Source organism: Coptis chinensis, chromosome 7 (genome assembly GCF_015680905.1).
Source record: "Coptis chinensis isolate HL-2020 chromosome 7, ASM1568090v1, whole genome shotgun sequence".
NCBI lineage: Eukaryota > Viridiplantae > Streptophyta > Magnoliopsida > Ranunculales > Ranunculaceae > Coptis > Coptis chinensis.
This window is the reverse complement of record NC_141462.1, coordinates 16,397,484-16,414,344: the sequence shown is the minus strand read 5'-3', so window position 1 is coordinate 16,414,344 and position 16,861 is coordinate 16,397,484. Positions and strand designations below refer to the sequence as shown.

The 16,861-nt window shown below is 35.4% G+C and overlaps 2 protein-coding genes and 1 pseudogene across 17 annotated transcripts in view; 2 read left to right on the top strand and 1 right to left on the bottom strand.

The window, feature by feature from the left end:
- Positions 1-16,861, top strand: part of LOC147486265 (uncharacterized) — a 33,877-nt gene that overhangs the window by 9,427 nt on the left and 7,589 nt on the right. The window lies entirely within an intron of this gene.
- Positions 1,035-5,022, top strand: LOC147486267 (large ribosomal subunit protein P3z pseudogene; annotated as a pseudogene). 3 transcript variants are annotated; one of them, XR_015201012.1, is made up of 3 exons: positions 1,035-1,163; positions 1,269-2,397; positions 3,179-5,022. The product of XR_015201012.1 is annotated as a large ribosomal subunit protein P3z pseudogene, transcript variant X1 (transcript). The 3 variants fall into 3 exon arrangements; XR_015201013.1 differs by having other exon boundaries at positions 1,047-1,163; positions 1,260-2,397; XR_015201014.1 differs by having other exon boundaries at positions 1,065-1,163; positions 1,342-2,397.
- On the bottom strand, positions 5,464-12,131 carry LOC147486266 (aminoaldehyde dehydrogenase 1, peroxisomal-like). 13 transcript variants are annotated; one of them, XR_015201011.1, is made up of 15 exons: positions 11,005-12,131; positions 10,832-10,911; positions 10,294-10,365; positions 10,070-10,171; positions 9,876-9,950; positions 9,056-9,129; positions 8,796-8,950; positions 8,566-8,714; positions 7,641-7,733; positions 7,423-7,546; positions 7,264-7,329; positions 7,107-7,173; positions 6,728-6,815; positions 6,190-6,319; positions 5,464-6,104 (listed from the first exon to the last, which is right to left on the bottom strand). XR_015201011.1 is itself a non-coding variant. In XM_086570591.1 (14 exons), the coding sequence occupies exons 6-13, from the start codon at positions 8,916-8,918 to the stop codon at positions 6,236-6,238; spliced, it is 783 nt and encodes a 260-aa protein (XP_086426717.1). In that variant the 5' UTR covers positions 8,919-8,950; positions 9,056-9,129; positions 9,876-9,950; positions 10,070-10,171; positions 10,294-10,911; positions 11,005-12,127; the 3' UTR covers positions 5,464-6,104; positions 6,190-6,235. The 13 variants fall into 13 exon arrangements, 11 of the variants coding, with proteins under 11 accessions (XP_086426717.1, XP_086426718.1, XP_086426715.1 ...); XM_086570591.1 differs by having other exon boundaries at positions 6,728-6,804; positions 10,294-10,911; positions 11,005-12,127; XM_086570592.1 differs by lacking the exon at positions 10,294-10,365 and having other exon boundaries at positions 6,728-6,804; positions 11,005-12,127.

The window sequence follows — 16,861 nt, the reverse complement described above, 5'->3', positions numbered from 1 at the left end:
CATCTATATAGGCACTGCAAGTCTATTGTGGAATACAATGTTGTTGATCAAAACGCTAAGTGTTCTTGTGGTCTATTTGAGTTATTTGGTTTTCCATGCCGACACATAATTTCCGTCTTAAAAAATGAAGACGTCATTTGAAATACCCTCTAGTTGCATTTTATTGAGGTGGGCCTTGAAATGTGAAAACAAATCATTCCTACCGCTACTTGGTTATTGTTCATAATGAAGCAACTTCTGCTATTTGTTATAGTGAGCTTATGGGGATTTGCAAGAATATATGTTTGAAGGCCTCCAAAACTAAAGAAGCTGGTGAAGAGTTCAAAGATTTCCTACATTCCTATCTTATCTCAAAAGAGATCCCATCAACTGCTGAAGAAAATCCTCAAGTTCCCGTTGAGGAGCCATCAGATACTCACGGAGATGCGGCCCACTTAGAACTGATACGTGATCCACCCCAGATAGCACCTAAGGGTCGACCAAAAAGACTTAAATGACACAATGAGACAAGGAAGAAAAGTTGTGGCGAATGTGGTATTGTTGGGCATACAAAACCCACGTGCCCAAAATTACATCGAGAAATTGGGGGTAACTAGTTATGTCAACCGCTTTAGTTTTTCCAATACAAGTATCTATATTATTAAAGAACTATAATTTTTAAACATGTTGCGTTGCTAGTACTTCTATTTTTTTAATAACTACAATGCTATGTGTGTGTAATAGGTCCAAGTACAAACTCAAAACGTGTGAGGAAATATGCTCAATCAGCCGATTTGAGCGAAGAAGAGGAGATACATTCTACGAGTGGTAGGTACTGCCATTTGCTCAATTTTGGTTTCCAAAGCTCAATATAATTCTCAATTTTTGTTCTAATATAGGTGCGTGTGGTTTTGTTGCTACGGAGAATTCTGATTAAAGGAAATGAAGATCTCGAATGGTACTGCCATTTGCTCAATTTTGGTTTCCAAAGCTCAATATAATTCTCAATTTTTGTTCTAATATAGTGAAACAGGGCATTGAAACAGGGCATACGAAGACTACGTGCACATGGCCTAAACCTCAATATTTTCAAAATCTTAGTATTTCATTATTGAATTTATTGCTTGAATTCTTTTCAAACAGCTTCTTCTTCTAAGGTTCCAACAGCTCCTCCACCTTCTCAGGTAATTACATTTATCTTCTAGGATATATTTTCCCACCAATCGACCATATTTACTAAACGAAAGTAAACTTAGAAGGCGTTAACTGTGTTGTATTAGTTTTTGCAGGGTGATCAGTAGTGAGATTAGATGCTATTGGGAAGGTTTTTGCAGGGTGATCAGTAGTGGATATTAGCTGCAGGGTGATCAGTAGTGGATATTAGCTGCAATCTCATGACCGTAGGTTGATCAGTTGTTTGTCAAAGTTGGCAGTTCCAGCTAATAGGCCTTGTATTGAGTTAGTGGGATAGAAGAAAGTGAATCATCAGTCTACCAGCTATAAAAGTGAAGAAGTACTCAATTGTGAAGAAAGACATTCTCCCAGTTCTTGGTCATTGCTACTAGACCTGATGTCTTGGCAATTCCCTAACCCTGCTCTGTTGGCCAGCAAAAGCATGTTAGATAAGAAACACTTGTTTTATTGATGAACTTGGCCTGTTCAGAAATTTAAGTGTAGTAGTAGTTATCTTATTGCACTAAATTTGTTTGTAAACTCTTGAGATTTGAGACAAAAGAGGTTTGAGAATTTCACCATCATGTCATAATAACAATTCTGTTTTTAGAAAAAGAAGAAAGAATGGGAGTGTTCACTTTTGTCTGCAAGAGTTCTGGGAAAGTATGGAGTGGAAAGCAGTATTCAGGAGATTTAGAAGCATCAGCTTCATCAACTTTTGAGTTGCAGAGGAAACTTGTTCAAGCTGCTCTTTCTGCTGACTCATCTGGTGGTGTTTCTTCTTCCTTTTCTCTTGTCACTCCTTCTTCTGCTGTCTTTCAGGTTATTGTTGGCTTCATTAGAGGTGGTGGAGCTACTGTAGCCGCAAGTTCTGGTGGTGGGGCAGCAGCTGCTGAAGCACCTGCAGCTGAGGAGAAGAAGGAAGAGAAGGAAGAAAGTGACGATGACATGGGTTTCTCACTCTTTGATTAGTTCTTCTTAGATATAGCTTCTGGTGAATAGCAATGTTTAGCAGAGTTTTCATGATGTATTATTATTGCCTGCTTGATAACCCATTTTCCTGCTGGCAAATCAACATTTTCCCACTTAAAAGGGTATTTGCCGCTGCTGCTTGTTATATTTCCGACCGGCAAAAGAAAAGAGATTTGCCGGCAAAACAGTCACGTGACCGAATTTTCCCACTCAAAGCAGGAAAAATATATCCATGTGGGAGCTGGATAAATTTTGCCAAGGAAAATCGAAGAGGTAAGGTTTGTTCGATTTTTTGCGACTTTCATTTTCTTTATTTATTTTAATGAATTGAGTTGATTTAGTTGATAGTTATTGTGTTTTGAGACTTGGGTGTCTTTGATTTGGTTGGTTTATGTAGTTAATTGAAATGGGTGTTTGATTGTTTCGCTAGTTAGAAGATTGTTCGAGTGGTAATGATCATTTTGTTAATTTGGGGTTCGAATAGATTTGATTCTAGATTGTTGTGTTTGAGAAAAAAATGTAGATTTTATTCCTTTCTTCAATGAAAGCTAGATTCAGAAGAACTAGTTCGTGTTTGTGTGCTCGGTAAGTCGGTATAAGTTTTGAGAAAAATAAATCCTCGCTCTCCAGAAAGCTTGGCTGGTGTGTCATATTCCACTATATATTCTTCTTGCAAATTGATAAATGAATATAAATATCAATTTCTCTGTCATATTTATTTGTTTTATTAGTTTGATTACTTGTTAAATTTGAAGTTTGATTAGTTTCACATTTGTTAAAAACTTAGCAGTTGATCGATCTTCTATTCTTTCTTATTACCTGATCACCTTCACCTACTTTGGTACTACTACTGGTGCTGGTGTAGTTAAGAAAATAGTAGTAGTATTGCTGACCTGCAGATTGAAACCTAGCTTAGAGTAGTAGTAGTAGTGCTAGTATTACTGTTTTGGTGTGTGCCGGTGTTTAAAACTAATTGATTACGGTCTAGCTAAGATTAATGTAAATGTTGCTATGTATTTTTGAGTGTTCTGATTGTACATGATACTGGATGCAGGTCCTTTGTTCTACAAGGGTTGGTATCATTTTTTTTTCTACCAGTACAACCCAAATGCAGCAGTATGGGGCGACATTGTATGGGGTCACTCGTATCGAAAGACCTGATCGAGTGGTGGTGATGTGATAGTGTGTGTAGTTTGGTGTGGTAGTATGGACTGGTGTGCATTGAGTGGATGGGTGTTGGTTTTGTCGTTGGTTCCAGGTGCTGCTGATGCTGCCAAGTGTTGTTACTGGCATGCGGGGGTTATAGATGATACTGATGTGGTCACTTTTGTTATTGTTTTTTGTGTTTGGTTGCATTTGCTACAAGCTTTCAGCCACTCACGCCAAAAGGATTGGTGAAAAAAGGTGAAGGAAAAAGAGGTTTAGAATGTCATTGTATTTTGTCTTCTGATGTGCTGCAAGTCGCAAGTATAATCGGGTCATGTTATCGTACATGGGATAGAGCATAAGATGAAATTAGCACAGCCTAGACTAGCTTTGATGGAGGTGGTAAGACTCAAAATGATCATCAAGTTTTCTTCATCGTATCGCAATTAAAGGATTTGATTGGGTAGAATATTGAACATGCACATAGCAGAAAACATGAGAGAAGAAAAGGCTCAATCAGTCAGTTGTTCAAGCAGCTTCTGAATTCTTTGGTAGCCTTTGAAATTTGATCAGTGTGTCATTAGCCTATCTGATTTCACTCCCTAAGACAAGCTAAGTTAAAAGTCCAAGTGATCTTTTGTCACTGAGGTTAATTACGAGGAAAGCACATTCTGAACTTTTGATTCACTTGTGTCTTTTAGTTTCGCTACTGCATTTCAGTAATTCATACCTGAATTTTTCTATCAGAATTCACACAGGCCAGGTGATAGGAACACTCATAGGAGGTCTCAGGATTACAACCAACTATGTGGCTGAAACAGTTGATGGCCGAATGAGTACGTTTTTACGAATGGGCAATGATGTGGGTTTTAAAGACGGGCAAAAAATACATCACACTCTATTACTTCCAGGTGAATCACATTACTTTGTGACTTTGGAGGGGATATCCGTCCAAGGAGTGCGCCTCCAAATTGATCCAGGTGCTTTTGCACGTACACCGAATCACAACGGTGGGTGTCTTCTCGATACTGGATCCCCGTGGACAGCAATTCATCGAAAAGAATATGACATTGTGAAATCTGCAATGCAAGCACACTTCTCGGCTTTTCATTTGGAGCAAGTACCTGGAATGTTTGATTTATGTTACCTAAACCGAAATCAGCAAAGACTTCCATATCCGTGTATGACATTCCATTTTCATGGGGCAGATTTAGAACTTGGTCCTACCCAATTATTCCTGCGAACTCTAGACGGATTCTGCTTCATAGTTGGTTTCCATGATCATGAATTTTTTTTCTGTTCTCATTGGAAGTTATATGCAGACCCGCATGTGGGGGTTATGTTACTGCTGCAAGGTGTTGTATGTGGTATTTTGTGTATTAGGTGATAGTGTGTTGTGTGGTGCAGGTGGTGTGTGCTTGTGTTTGTTGCAGGTGGTGCGGTGTGTGTGTGGTGTGTGGTGTGCGACTATGTGGGCTGCTGATGTGCATGAGTACACATTTCCAGTCAACAGTTCATATGTGAGAATCATAAACATTGGATCGTCGTGTCTCAGATCTGACATTCATTCAAGGATCCACATCAATGTGCATTTTGGAATTTATTGTTCTTGAGAAGGGAGATGGAGTTAGTTTACCAATCAGAAATAATTGTAATGTGAAAATAGTTTACTAATCAAGCGTTAGGTAGAACAAAGTGAGGAAAATTGTCATTCTTTCTATGGTAAATATATCATTCAGTGGATACTTAAGATGGGCTTGAAATGTTAGCAACAGGACTCGCAACAGAAATCTTGTAATTCTTTTCTTTTGCAGATTAATAGTCCGTTTCCAATATCCTTTAGCTTCTCTGCAAACAGACCAACTTAATCAGTTCAACTAGTCTTTAGGAAAGGCAGAGTCATCGAAAAGAATATGACATTGTGAAATCTGCAATGACATCAGATTCACCCGGGAATTAAAAGAATAGGGAGCAGCGCATGGAGGAACCAGCAGCTTGTACCATTCTTACATTCTTAGGAATAGGAGGCGTGGTGTTGGACAAGATCGATAAAGTTTCTAATATTAAGATAAATATAGTTTACTTAGGACAGTACAAATAAGGTTATGTTTTGGGTAATCCATTATCCGGTATAGGGAATCAGCTCATATGAGCTGATTAACAGGACACACTGCGAGGAGCACTCAAATGAGATGATTAACACAACATATTATAAAAAAAAATACAAAAGAATCTCAACATTCTTTGACAAAAGTGTTGTATATGCACTGGCAACATATAACAAGAGACATTACTGATCCACAGTGGGAGAGCTTGGTATAATACAAATGAAACTTAAAACATTTTTGACATAAACTTATATTTCAAGTGCATTCAAAGCTTATGTAAACTCTTTTCACACACAACCCTCCCACTGTATCCCTTGGCCAAAATCAATAGCACTCAAATCCCTCCCATTGCAGTTTATCTTTTTATTAACTTGACTTTTGAAATCCTTTCGGGGCAGCGCATAGATCTGAAACCACTGAATCTGGTAGATGCAGTGAGACACATCTGTTGTTCTGAAGTTATATGCCGTTGAACTAGCCCGTGAACTAAATTTTGGGATAACATCTGAACGTCACAGAGTAGTAACCACATGTCCACAGCAAGAAGCTAGGTGAGATTCCCAGATGAATTGCTCAAGATGACTTTGCCATCAGCTCTGGAAATCCATGATTCCAACAGCTCAGATAATCCGAAAGTAATAGCTTTATGCGATGGCTAGAAGCTTTGCTGCTTGTCAGCGGCACAACTTATTCCTTAAGCTTTGCCAGATGTTGCTTTGCTTATTACTGCAAAATTATAAAGTTTAGTCCAAAGTCACACATCAGATAGAATTAGAGAACAAGAGAACAAGAGAATAAGAATAAACTTAACCGGCCACAACAAGCAGCATGGATTTGTCTTCATCTGCAGTGGAGCTTTAGTTTGCTCTTGCAGCACCAGGTTTACGGCCAAATTGTATGATCATTGGTTTGCCTTTGAACACATATCCGTTCATTAGGTTCTGCATTACTCGAGGACAAGAGGAAATAAAAGATAATAAATACATGAACACAAAGAAGTTTCCGAATAATAAGACTAAGAATGCTTTGATAGTAAACAAAAGAGTGAAATTTATAATGGAAAACTCTCTCATGATTTGCATAATAAAAATCAGACAGGGGCACTTAGGCAGTTGGTTTTTATAGGCAGACATTCGTATTTTTCATGGGGATAAATCTCTAAAAAGTTCATGTATTATAGAACCTAAATCACATTGACACACATATGCGTGTCAGAGTCCGACACGGCGACACAACTATTAAAAAAAGAAACTATAACTATTCTTTAGTTACATAACTAATTCTTGGACTCATAACCAAAAATATGCATTAGAACTACACAAAACTTTAAATCTACTTAGAACGCTTACATGTACAAGAAGACAAGATGTTGCACTGCAGATTTGGCCATTTGTCCAAAAGCAACCAAGAATAGTCCACTCAGCAGCTGTTAAAAACCTGAAACATCATCATTATATTATAGAATTAACAAGAAAGTTTGTTTAGTATTTACTATTTATACAAAGATGCGATTGAGGTGACTCTGGGCCCAAAATATAGCATAATAGGAACTTAGGAAGACAGTCAGATGCTACAAATTGAATGGGGTGGGTTATAACATGCATTTGATTCCTATTGTAAATTTAAAAGCAAAATAGAAAAATACACTGCATATCTTGTGAGGCGATGCACCAATTGCTGCATATTTATCAAATAAAAAAAAAACTTTAACGACAATCGGACACTAACCTTTATCACGGTCTACATCCTCAAATACAACGATTGGACTTTTGCCACCAAGTTCCAATGAAACAGGCTGTGATCAACGAAGCAATAAGGGGTGAAGATAAAGAGGATGCAAAGTTTATGCATAAATGTCAGAGAAAAATTGCATGCTTTATCACACCTTGACCATTTGAGCTGCTGCAGCCATGATCCTGCTACCGGTTGCAGTACTTCCAGTAAAGGCAATCTGATTAAGAGCCAATGTTACTACAAGGACGAATGCTAGAAAAGAAAAAGAAAAAACACAGACGAAGGATACAAATCAAGAAGACAACTGGACCTTGTCCACATGAGGATGAGAAGCCATAGGAGCGCCAGCATCTGGGCCTAATCCAGTCAGAATATTTAGGACGCCAGGTGGAAGTCCTACTTCTCTACAAACATCTGCCAACTCCAAACAAGTCCTGAAAATGGAAATAAAAATGAACATCTATAGAGATAATTACAACTCCAAAGAGCCCAAAAAGGGACAATGAAGGGAAGGAAAATAAACCATACAAGGACGACAATTCAGAGGGCTTCAGTATAGCTGCACAACCAGCTGCCAAAGCTGGAGCAACTTTCCATATAGCCATCAAAAGAGGGTAATTCCTGCAGGGAAATTAAATAAGTTAAAAAAACAGATAAACATTAAGAATATGATTAAACTTTAAACGCAATTCTTAGTAAACATCTGTGGATGAATAAATAAATCGAAATCTAACATGGAAACTCAGTTTTGGAATGAAACAACTGTTATATGGTAAATTTTGTTTAAACCCTCAAGCTGAAGTCTTGTGATATGAATGCAGCCATTCAAAAGCCGAAGTCACTGCTCAACACGTTAAATACAGAACTTGATATTTGGCTAATAAAAGTATTTATGAAGCCGCTTCACCATACAGATAGTTCTGATATATAACAGCACAAATCACATTAGTCTACAAAGATATGTATTTCTTCCCTCAGCAACTACATGTAACCCAACAACCATGAGAACCAAAGATCAAACGAAAATACAGTCTTTTCTAGTAGATATGCAATAAGTTTCTTCAAATAGATTACAAGAAATTGAAAGTTTTAACCATAAAAATTGAAAGTTTGAACCATAACCTTTCCTTTATAGATGACCTAGAATCCTTATAATGTATTATTCTGCACCAGAGTGTTTCATACAAACATCTAGTCTTCAAAGGTGAGAAATGGTTCGTACTTTTAGCAATGGAATCATATATGATATATATAAGAACCAAACATCACAGTTTACATGTGTAGACTTATAAAGTCACAAAGTCGTACAACGGGACAATATCACACACCGTCCAACAATTGTAAACATTATTATAACGGAAGTCACAAACGATGTTCTCTCTATGTAGTAATTAGATAAACATGTAAATCAATAACAAAAAAAAAATTAAAAAAAAAAAAAAAAAATGAATACCAAGGAGTAATGAGGCCAACAACACCAATAGGTTCTTTAAGAACATGAGTCTTAAATGTCTCCATAGGAAGAGTAATAGGAGTCTTTTGCTTTGCATCTAGACCTTCAGCAAGTTCTGCATAATACTCAAAACATCCCGCCACATCATCCTACAAAAAAAAAGGATCAAATCAGAAACATAATATATGTGCATTACATTCAAACAAAGCTATAGTTTAAGTAACACATACAATATCCCATGATGCTTCATCTAGTGGCTTCCCTGAATCTATTGAACTTTTCTTTCTGTCACCTACATAAGCCCAGTAGCTGCTAATGTGTTCATCTCTAGAGGGCTTGTTTATCTTATGCATTCCGACCAAGATTTGTAAGTTCTTGCAGTTCACTAAAAATTCAAAAAACTGAAATCTACACCAAATCCGCAATACTCTAAAGTTTGTTTCTACTTTAAAGAAAATAATGTATGTAACTGAAGCCATAAATTTAGTACCTCCACTGTGAAGGAGTTGTCACTTTGGAACTTGTCCATGATACCTGACTCATGTTCTGATAGCAGGCAACAACCTGTAGAAAATATAGTAACAAGGAAAACAGTGTTCTAATGCATCAACACTAAAGTACTGCCTGGATAGGCATAATCTGTACAGATTGGAAAGAAGGAACAGAATCCATACTGTGATCCTAGACTTATATAATTAGTTAGTAAGGATTCCAAGTGATGTATGCAAAAGGGTCACATACAATAAAGTAGATTGAAAGAAAATGTTCCGTGTGTAAGACCTAGAACGAGTTATGTTAACGTTCTTCCTAACGTACTGATTGGTTTAGAAAACAAGAACTATCTACATTTTAGTATTAGTCAATGAATGATGGCCAGATACACTAATTTAGGAATGTGGGAAATTATGGGCATACTAGATCTCAAGATTCCAGAAAGAGAAAATGAAGGAACTAACTAACTAGATCCGAGATTAGCATTGGACTCTGTCTACTAGCTAACTTCTGTAGTTCCATGTATGGCGTTCTAATTGCATATACACTTTTTTTATTCATTGGAACTGCAATACACTTATTTTACTAATTAGCAATATGAAAATAGCCGAGGAAAAACGGACTGAAAAACAAGAAGAAGGTAAGAACCAAGATCAATGGAGTCAGCTTCCAAGAGATGTTCTAGCTTATTTCATATTTGTTTTAAGACACTAGCTTATTTCATACATGAGGAGGCGGAAGCAAAGAAGTGGATATGCTATTGCAAAAACTAGGGGAAAAAAAACAAAACAAAAAAATGTAGCAATCTAGTAACAAACCTGATCTGGTTTGTTAGCTGCAAGAAGCACATTTGTGAGACCACGCAGTACTTCAAAGTTAATAGATTCACACACCTAGCACAAGTGAGAATACATTTGTGGGATCTGGTCAGAATTCAGAAGTAAGCCAGTACTTTTGATTTAAGCGAAAGCAAGATTTGTAAACTTAATCTCAAATTTCATAAACCACTGACAGATGCAGAACTCCTATAGGCAGCAACACTCCCTTCATAATCCTTGAGCTCATATTTAACTTCGCCAAGTAAATGATAAACATCAGGATCGCTTGGCTTTTCCTAAAATACAAAAGTAAATTTTTTGAAAAGTAACCTCCAGAACTGTCCAAACAACTGGATATATATAGCAAATTCTACTTGGGTTCTACTCACTGATAATTGAGAACAAGTGCAGAGCAAACCTTGGACAATTTCTCAAGTAGAGAAGCAGCTTGGCCATATTCTCCTAATTCTAAAAGGGTTACAGCAGCTGCCTGAAGACCATTATTCCTTTAAAAATTAAATCCACACTAATGTACTTACCACAAAACTTGGAAAGAAGAAATTTGTACTGTGTTAGTTGTAGGTGTTAGTTGTACTGTGTTGTTTGCTAATCGCATACTGTAGGTTTGTCAAAATAACATATTAACAAACAAAATATTTCTCAAGGAAATTATAACATTAGAGTTTATTTAACCTGGAAACCTGCAGTAGAACTGTCCAACAACTACTAGCATAGCTGCTTAGTTGCTTAAGTCCTTTAGCTTAATCAATAAATTTTAAGGATATTATTATTAATTTAATAAATATAAGTATTGCATAGATTTTTTTTTTTTAACACAAATGGTGCATCTCACGTTTTTCTAAAGGTCCAGTGAAGTACAGGGCGCTCCTAGGTCAAATCCCTGCTAGCAATATCAAGAATGAGGGTGTAAGTGTTAGTACAGATATAACTTAAACCTCAAAGCAATTTGGAGTTCTTTGTCTTCAAGATCCCGCCTCAAACCCTCAGAGAATGCATTTGCTGCCAAGTTGAATTTCTGCACTTCCGCAGTATAGATTAGCAAATCCCCAGTTGAGATATGAGCACATATTTTTCAAGGATGATGAAAAGATTAAGAAAATTCACTCACTTTTAGTGTGGCCCATGCAACTCTTTTCCTATAGTACGCCTCCGGCCAGTCAGGTCTTAGCCTTATACACACGTTGAGAACTTGTGGAATGCAATTGGACTAGGATTTGATTGGAGGTAGACTCCTATGCTGCAGTGCTAGCAAGTAATGGTGGCTCTATTACAATGGACCTGTAGAAACAGGAGGAATACTAGCAGGCAACAACCTATAGAAAATATAGTAACAAGGAAAACAGGGTCTAATACATCAACACTAAAGAAAGACTATAAACAAACAAAATAACTCAAATTCAAAAATTATAATATTGTACTTATTGACACTAATGAAAGACCACTAAAGAGGACTATCTGTCCAAACACCTAGTTGAAATAAAGACAACATGAACTAGAAACTTATCTACACCTATGAAATAAGTTTTAAGAAATCAAAACAAAGAAGTAAAACTGCTCCTATCCAGTCCATCAAACTCCACCACTACCACGCTTTTTCCCTCGAGATTCAGGACTTGTACCAACAACCTTCTTGTTTGCATCAAAGCGTGATTGAAAATACGTTTCCCAATCACCGTAAGTAGGATAATGATAGTCAAACCAAAGCTTCGCAATTTCTGGCATCGGATAGTTTGTTTTGAGCTTGAGGTTTAACATTTTGTTCTCGACAAGCCCAATACTTATAACTTTAGGGCCATTTTTTGGGATAGCTGATCTCAGTGGGAGAAAAGTGACGGACTTTGCCTCTGAGAAAAAGACAACGACAGTATGATATTTTGAAGCTGCAAGATAACCAGTTTCAGGCATCTTCATAAATTCATCCGTACCAGATTTTAAAAGGCTCTCCACATAATTTTTAAACCCATGAACACTGAACGTCTTTACATACTCTTGCTTAAAGCAACTCAACTCTACCAACAGATCTGCTTGTACTTTTATCCAATTCTCTTTACGATAACCCAATGCTAAAGCCAAGGCCATAAAACCACCGGTTCCATCTCCCATTGGTTCTTCAATATCCAATGTGAATGGCCTCACAACTTCTGGAACTTTATCCATATAGTGAAAGTAGCAATGAGTATAGGAAGGTATTTCAACATCCCCGAGATACTCTACCTACAAAAAACATCTCACTATTCAACAATTTTTTATTTTATTAATTCTTACTTAATCATAAAAACATTTACACGAATTTATCTTCTCTTTTCTTTTCATTGCCTCCTTCATCAGTCCAGGAGTGACGGGTGAAGCATCGCTAGCTCCTTGATCTGTAATATTTGCATCATTTGCAAATTTCTGCTTTTCTTTAATCACCTGAATTCTTTTCTCAATATTGTTGATATGAGACACTATGCCAATAAAAGCCTCATCAAGGTACTCTTTTATTGCATACAAATTCATCTTCAAACCAGCCACCTCCTCTAGTCGATCCATTGGAACTTGGAAATCTAAGAGAAAAAATAAATAAATAAACATTTAGACCTAGGACAACATCAGCATTGCATATACTATCTAGCGAATTTTTAGCACTGTAAAATAGTTAACCAGTTACTCTATTTTCATACCTTATTGAAATTTTCACGGGAATAGTGAGCTAAGTATAATCTATCTTTCACTCTTAGAATAGATTAGTTATGTCAGGGACGAACATACACCGCACTTAGAGTTGCTTGATTTACGGTCACTTTTCTAGTCTCAAATCATGCTTACTTCGAAAACAACCTTCCATCCAAATATAAATTCAGGGACTTGTTTAAAAGTGAAACAAGATATGTTAACATAAATAAAGGCTCTCTTTAAACAAATTACAAGAGTCCTACTCACATTCTCTCAAATCAATAACCGAAAGGAACAAGATTGAAAGATAACATCATTCTTGTATGGGCGTGAATTCCCAAGGGTTCATTGACATAAGATCAGTTCCTGGACTAGAGACTACTACATATAAAACTCAACTCAAAAGCATATGAACCAATTACCATGGTCAACGTCTCTTATCAAATTAGTCACTATAACATAGACAACAAACTAAAAAAAAAACTTTACGTAAACTAGATTACGTTTTTGGGTAATATGCTATGGTCTCGCATGCATGAATATCATAATAATTGCAGAGAATAATTGATAACAGGTGTTCATTAACTAAACATGAAGAACTAAAGCATTGAACATATAGAACATAGAAAATATTACCTTTTAATGTTGACACGTGAGTGAAAAAAAGAAACAGAAAGCAGAGAACAACCTGTTGGTCGTTGATGGTTGATGTCTCCAATTGGGAGGGGAGGTAATAAATGGAGCGGAAATAGATAATGTGCAGTGGAGATACATTCAAAAGTGGAGGGGGGAAACATGGTGATCGTGGGTTTGGACGGTGTGTGTGTGTGTGTGTGTGTGTGGGGGGGGGGGGGGATGCGGGAATATAAATTCTCGAATTTTTTTGAAATTTTGAAAATTCTGATAAACTGAAACAAAATTGAAAATTGTACTTCATCCGAAATGTGGGTAACGGGGCAAATCCACAGGGCCCAATGTTTCCATATCTGCCGATATTCTCTCCCCCACCACCACCACCACCACCACCACACACCCAAAACCGAAATATAACGGTCTATATTGATATTTTAGAGATTCCAGCTTTTTTGAAATAGTTGAAATTTTGATATATATCTTATATATCACTGATATATAATGACATATGTCAGAATTATCTATCAACAGCAAATATAATCGGTCAAACAGTCAACAAGTTAATCGATATATATCAAATATATCAGATATATTGCTAATATATATCGATCCAAGTCAATCGATATACATTATTTCCATATCGTGTACCCATATTCCGATATATTAATATATCAGACGATATTTTTGACCTTGGTTGAAGAGAAAAATAACTAAGTTAGAGGTTCAATAACGTTTTTATTTTATAATTTTTGGTTTAGGAGGGAAGTAAAATCAGCTCATGTATTTGCTCAATAACCCCAAATAGATATGAATAATGATTGTTAATATGAATAGTGATTGCTCATAACTCATGTTAAGGTATGAACAATGATTGTTCATACTCATATTGAGGTATGAACACTCATTATTCATACCTAAAATAGGTATAAACAATGAGTCTTCATATAAACAATGATTATTCATAGCTCAGATTGAGGTATGACCCCTCCCACCCCAAATAGGTATTAACAATCATTATAGGTAGGAACAGTCATTGTTCATACTCATAGCTCGTGTTGATGTATAGTACGAACAATGAGTGTTCACAGCTCATTTCGTCCTTAAATGTGGAGATTGGGTTTGTGAGTGATTATAAAAAAAAAAAAAAAAAAAAAATCATATCCTTAAGACTAGACAATACCATGGTGGTTTCTCAAGCTTGTTGATTGCATTGCTAGCTCTGGTGGAATCAGATTCCAATTCAACCTCTTTATCGCCTTTTTCAATACATTGACCTAAGTATATATACTTCAATAGCTTTTAGCTGTTACAAGTAGTTTTTTATGTCTCTTACCTTCTTGTTATAGACAATTGAAACTGGCATAGATGTTTGCTGAAATCTTCTAGTATTTTTTTCCTTCCAAATTAAATGTCGTCCACTGAAGCTCAGATAAAGACTTTATATATCTCTCCTGTAATGACAAATATCTCGAATTTTAAATAAATTTTTTTCGATTTTGCATTTTATGTCGTTTTGGTCATTGCTCATACCTTATGTGATGTATGAATAGTGATTGTTCATACCCAAATAGATTAACATACTTCATACCATAGTACAAAATATCAGGATATAAGTATTTATCGATATTCAATTTCTGGATATGTATTGTAGATATATCCTCATCTTTGGGAATATTTGACATTGTTTCACATGCAAATATCGTGGATATATCCAAAATATCGACAAATATCATAGATATTGTGGATATTTATTGATATATCATAATACATTATTTATATTTATTTGAAATATAATGGTAAATATTAAATAAAATTGTTATATACACAAAATATCGCCAAATATCGCAAAATATCGCAAAATATCCTCAAATATTGTAAATATCGTCAAAATATCACCGATATTTACAGTCGTATATATCTCTAAACATATCATGATATTTATATATCTTTTTCTGAAATCTGGATAGATATCCCCAAATATCGCGATATATCGGGATATTTTGTACTATGCTTTATACCATAGTACAAAATATCAGGATATGGCAAATATCGATTCCTGATTTATGGATATGTATTGTGGATATATCCCCTTCTTTGGGGATATTTGACATTGTTTCATATGCAAAAATCATGGATATATCTAAAATATCAACATATATCGTTGTGATTATGGACAGTTCTTGATATATCATGATATATAATTTATATTTATTTGAAATGTAATGGTAAATATTAAATAAAATTGCTACATACACAAAATATCCATAAATATCGCAAAATATCTCAAAATATTGGTAATATCGCTGATTTTTGCAGTTGTAAATATCTCTAAGCATATCGCGATATTTACTTATCCTTTGCTAAAATCTCGATATATATCGCCATATATCACGATATATCGCGATATTTTGTACTATGCTTCATACACTATGTTGATGTATATTCATACCCCAAATATGTACGAACAATGATTGTTCATACTCCAATATGTATTCTTACTGATTATATATTATGTAAGGTATGAACTTATGAACAATGATTGTTCATACTTCAATATGTGTTCTTACTGATTATATATTATGTTAAGGTATGAACTTATATTAAGGTATGAATTTATACATTATGAATAGTGATTGCTCATAACTCATGTTAAGGTATGAACAGTGACTGTTTATACTCATATTGAGGTATGAATGAGTATGAACAATCATTTCATACCCCAAATAGCTATGAACAATGAGTATTTATATAAACAATGATTGTTCATAGCTTATATTGAGGTATGAACCCCCCCAAATAGGTATGAACAATCATTATAGATATGAATAATCATTGTTCGTACTCATAGCTCATGTTGATGTATAGCTCATTGTTCATACTGATAGCTCATTGTTTGTGAGTGAATATAAAAAAAATCATATCCTCTAGAGTTGTTTTGAAACGAACTTGTGCCCTGGGGCTAATCTATTGTATTTAGAATATATTGCCTTGGCTTGACCTGTTTTGACTAAAGTAATTTCATTGTGTATCTGATAAAAAAAAAAAAAAAAAATTGTGTAATCAAGTCAACTGCTGTTTGGTAATACTCAAGGTCTGCAGGTTTTGTTTGATTGTTTTTTTTTAAAAAAAAAAAATTAACAGTAATGCTACACCGACCCACTTATTTGACCTACTATTTGAACCTACTGATGTGTCAAAAGTACTAATCATTGATTTACATAGAGATATGTGTCTGTGTGTATTGCAATGCAAACCAACTTCATACAAATAGTATAGTAGATCTAAAAAGTAGGTCCATGTAGCAGTACCAGTGTTCTAAAAAACGCTAGGCGGTAGTCGGGTGGTAGGAGAGCGTCTAGCGCCTAGGCCTTCAAGACAGTGCCTAGATGGGCTAGGCGCTAGATGAGTTTGTTTCCTAATATATATAATAATACGCATATACTACAAGAAATGAAGAAAATCATTTACCATAACTCAAAAAATAAACACAAACAAATATATTTATTACAAAAATGCGTAATAGTTGAGGAATATTGGCTTCATATAAAAACATACTCTTTGTTATGGTGACATATAATTTACATTAAACTTAAGTCTTTTAAACTCATTCAAATCTTAAGCCTACACGGGCCTTTATTTTTCGATATTTAATCATTCAAACAAAAAAAAAAAAAAAA

Bases quoted from the DNA above. Each gene is read 5' to 3' on its own strand.
- LOC147486266 (XM_086570582.1), bottom strand. From the start codon at position 9,044: ATGGCTTCAGTTACATACATTATTTTCTTTAAAGTAGAAACAAACTTT. The intron at 7,330-7,422 runs GTCCAGTTGTCT...GCTCTTAATCAG, and splicing joins CTCATCCTCATGTGGACAAG to ATTGCCTTTACTGGAAGTAC. The intron at 6,320-6,727 runs GTAAGCGTTCTA...CGAGTAATGCAG, and splicing joins CATCTTGTCTTCTTGTACAT to AACCTAATGAACGGATATGT.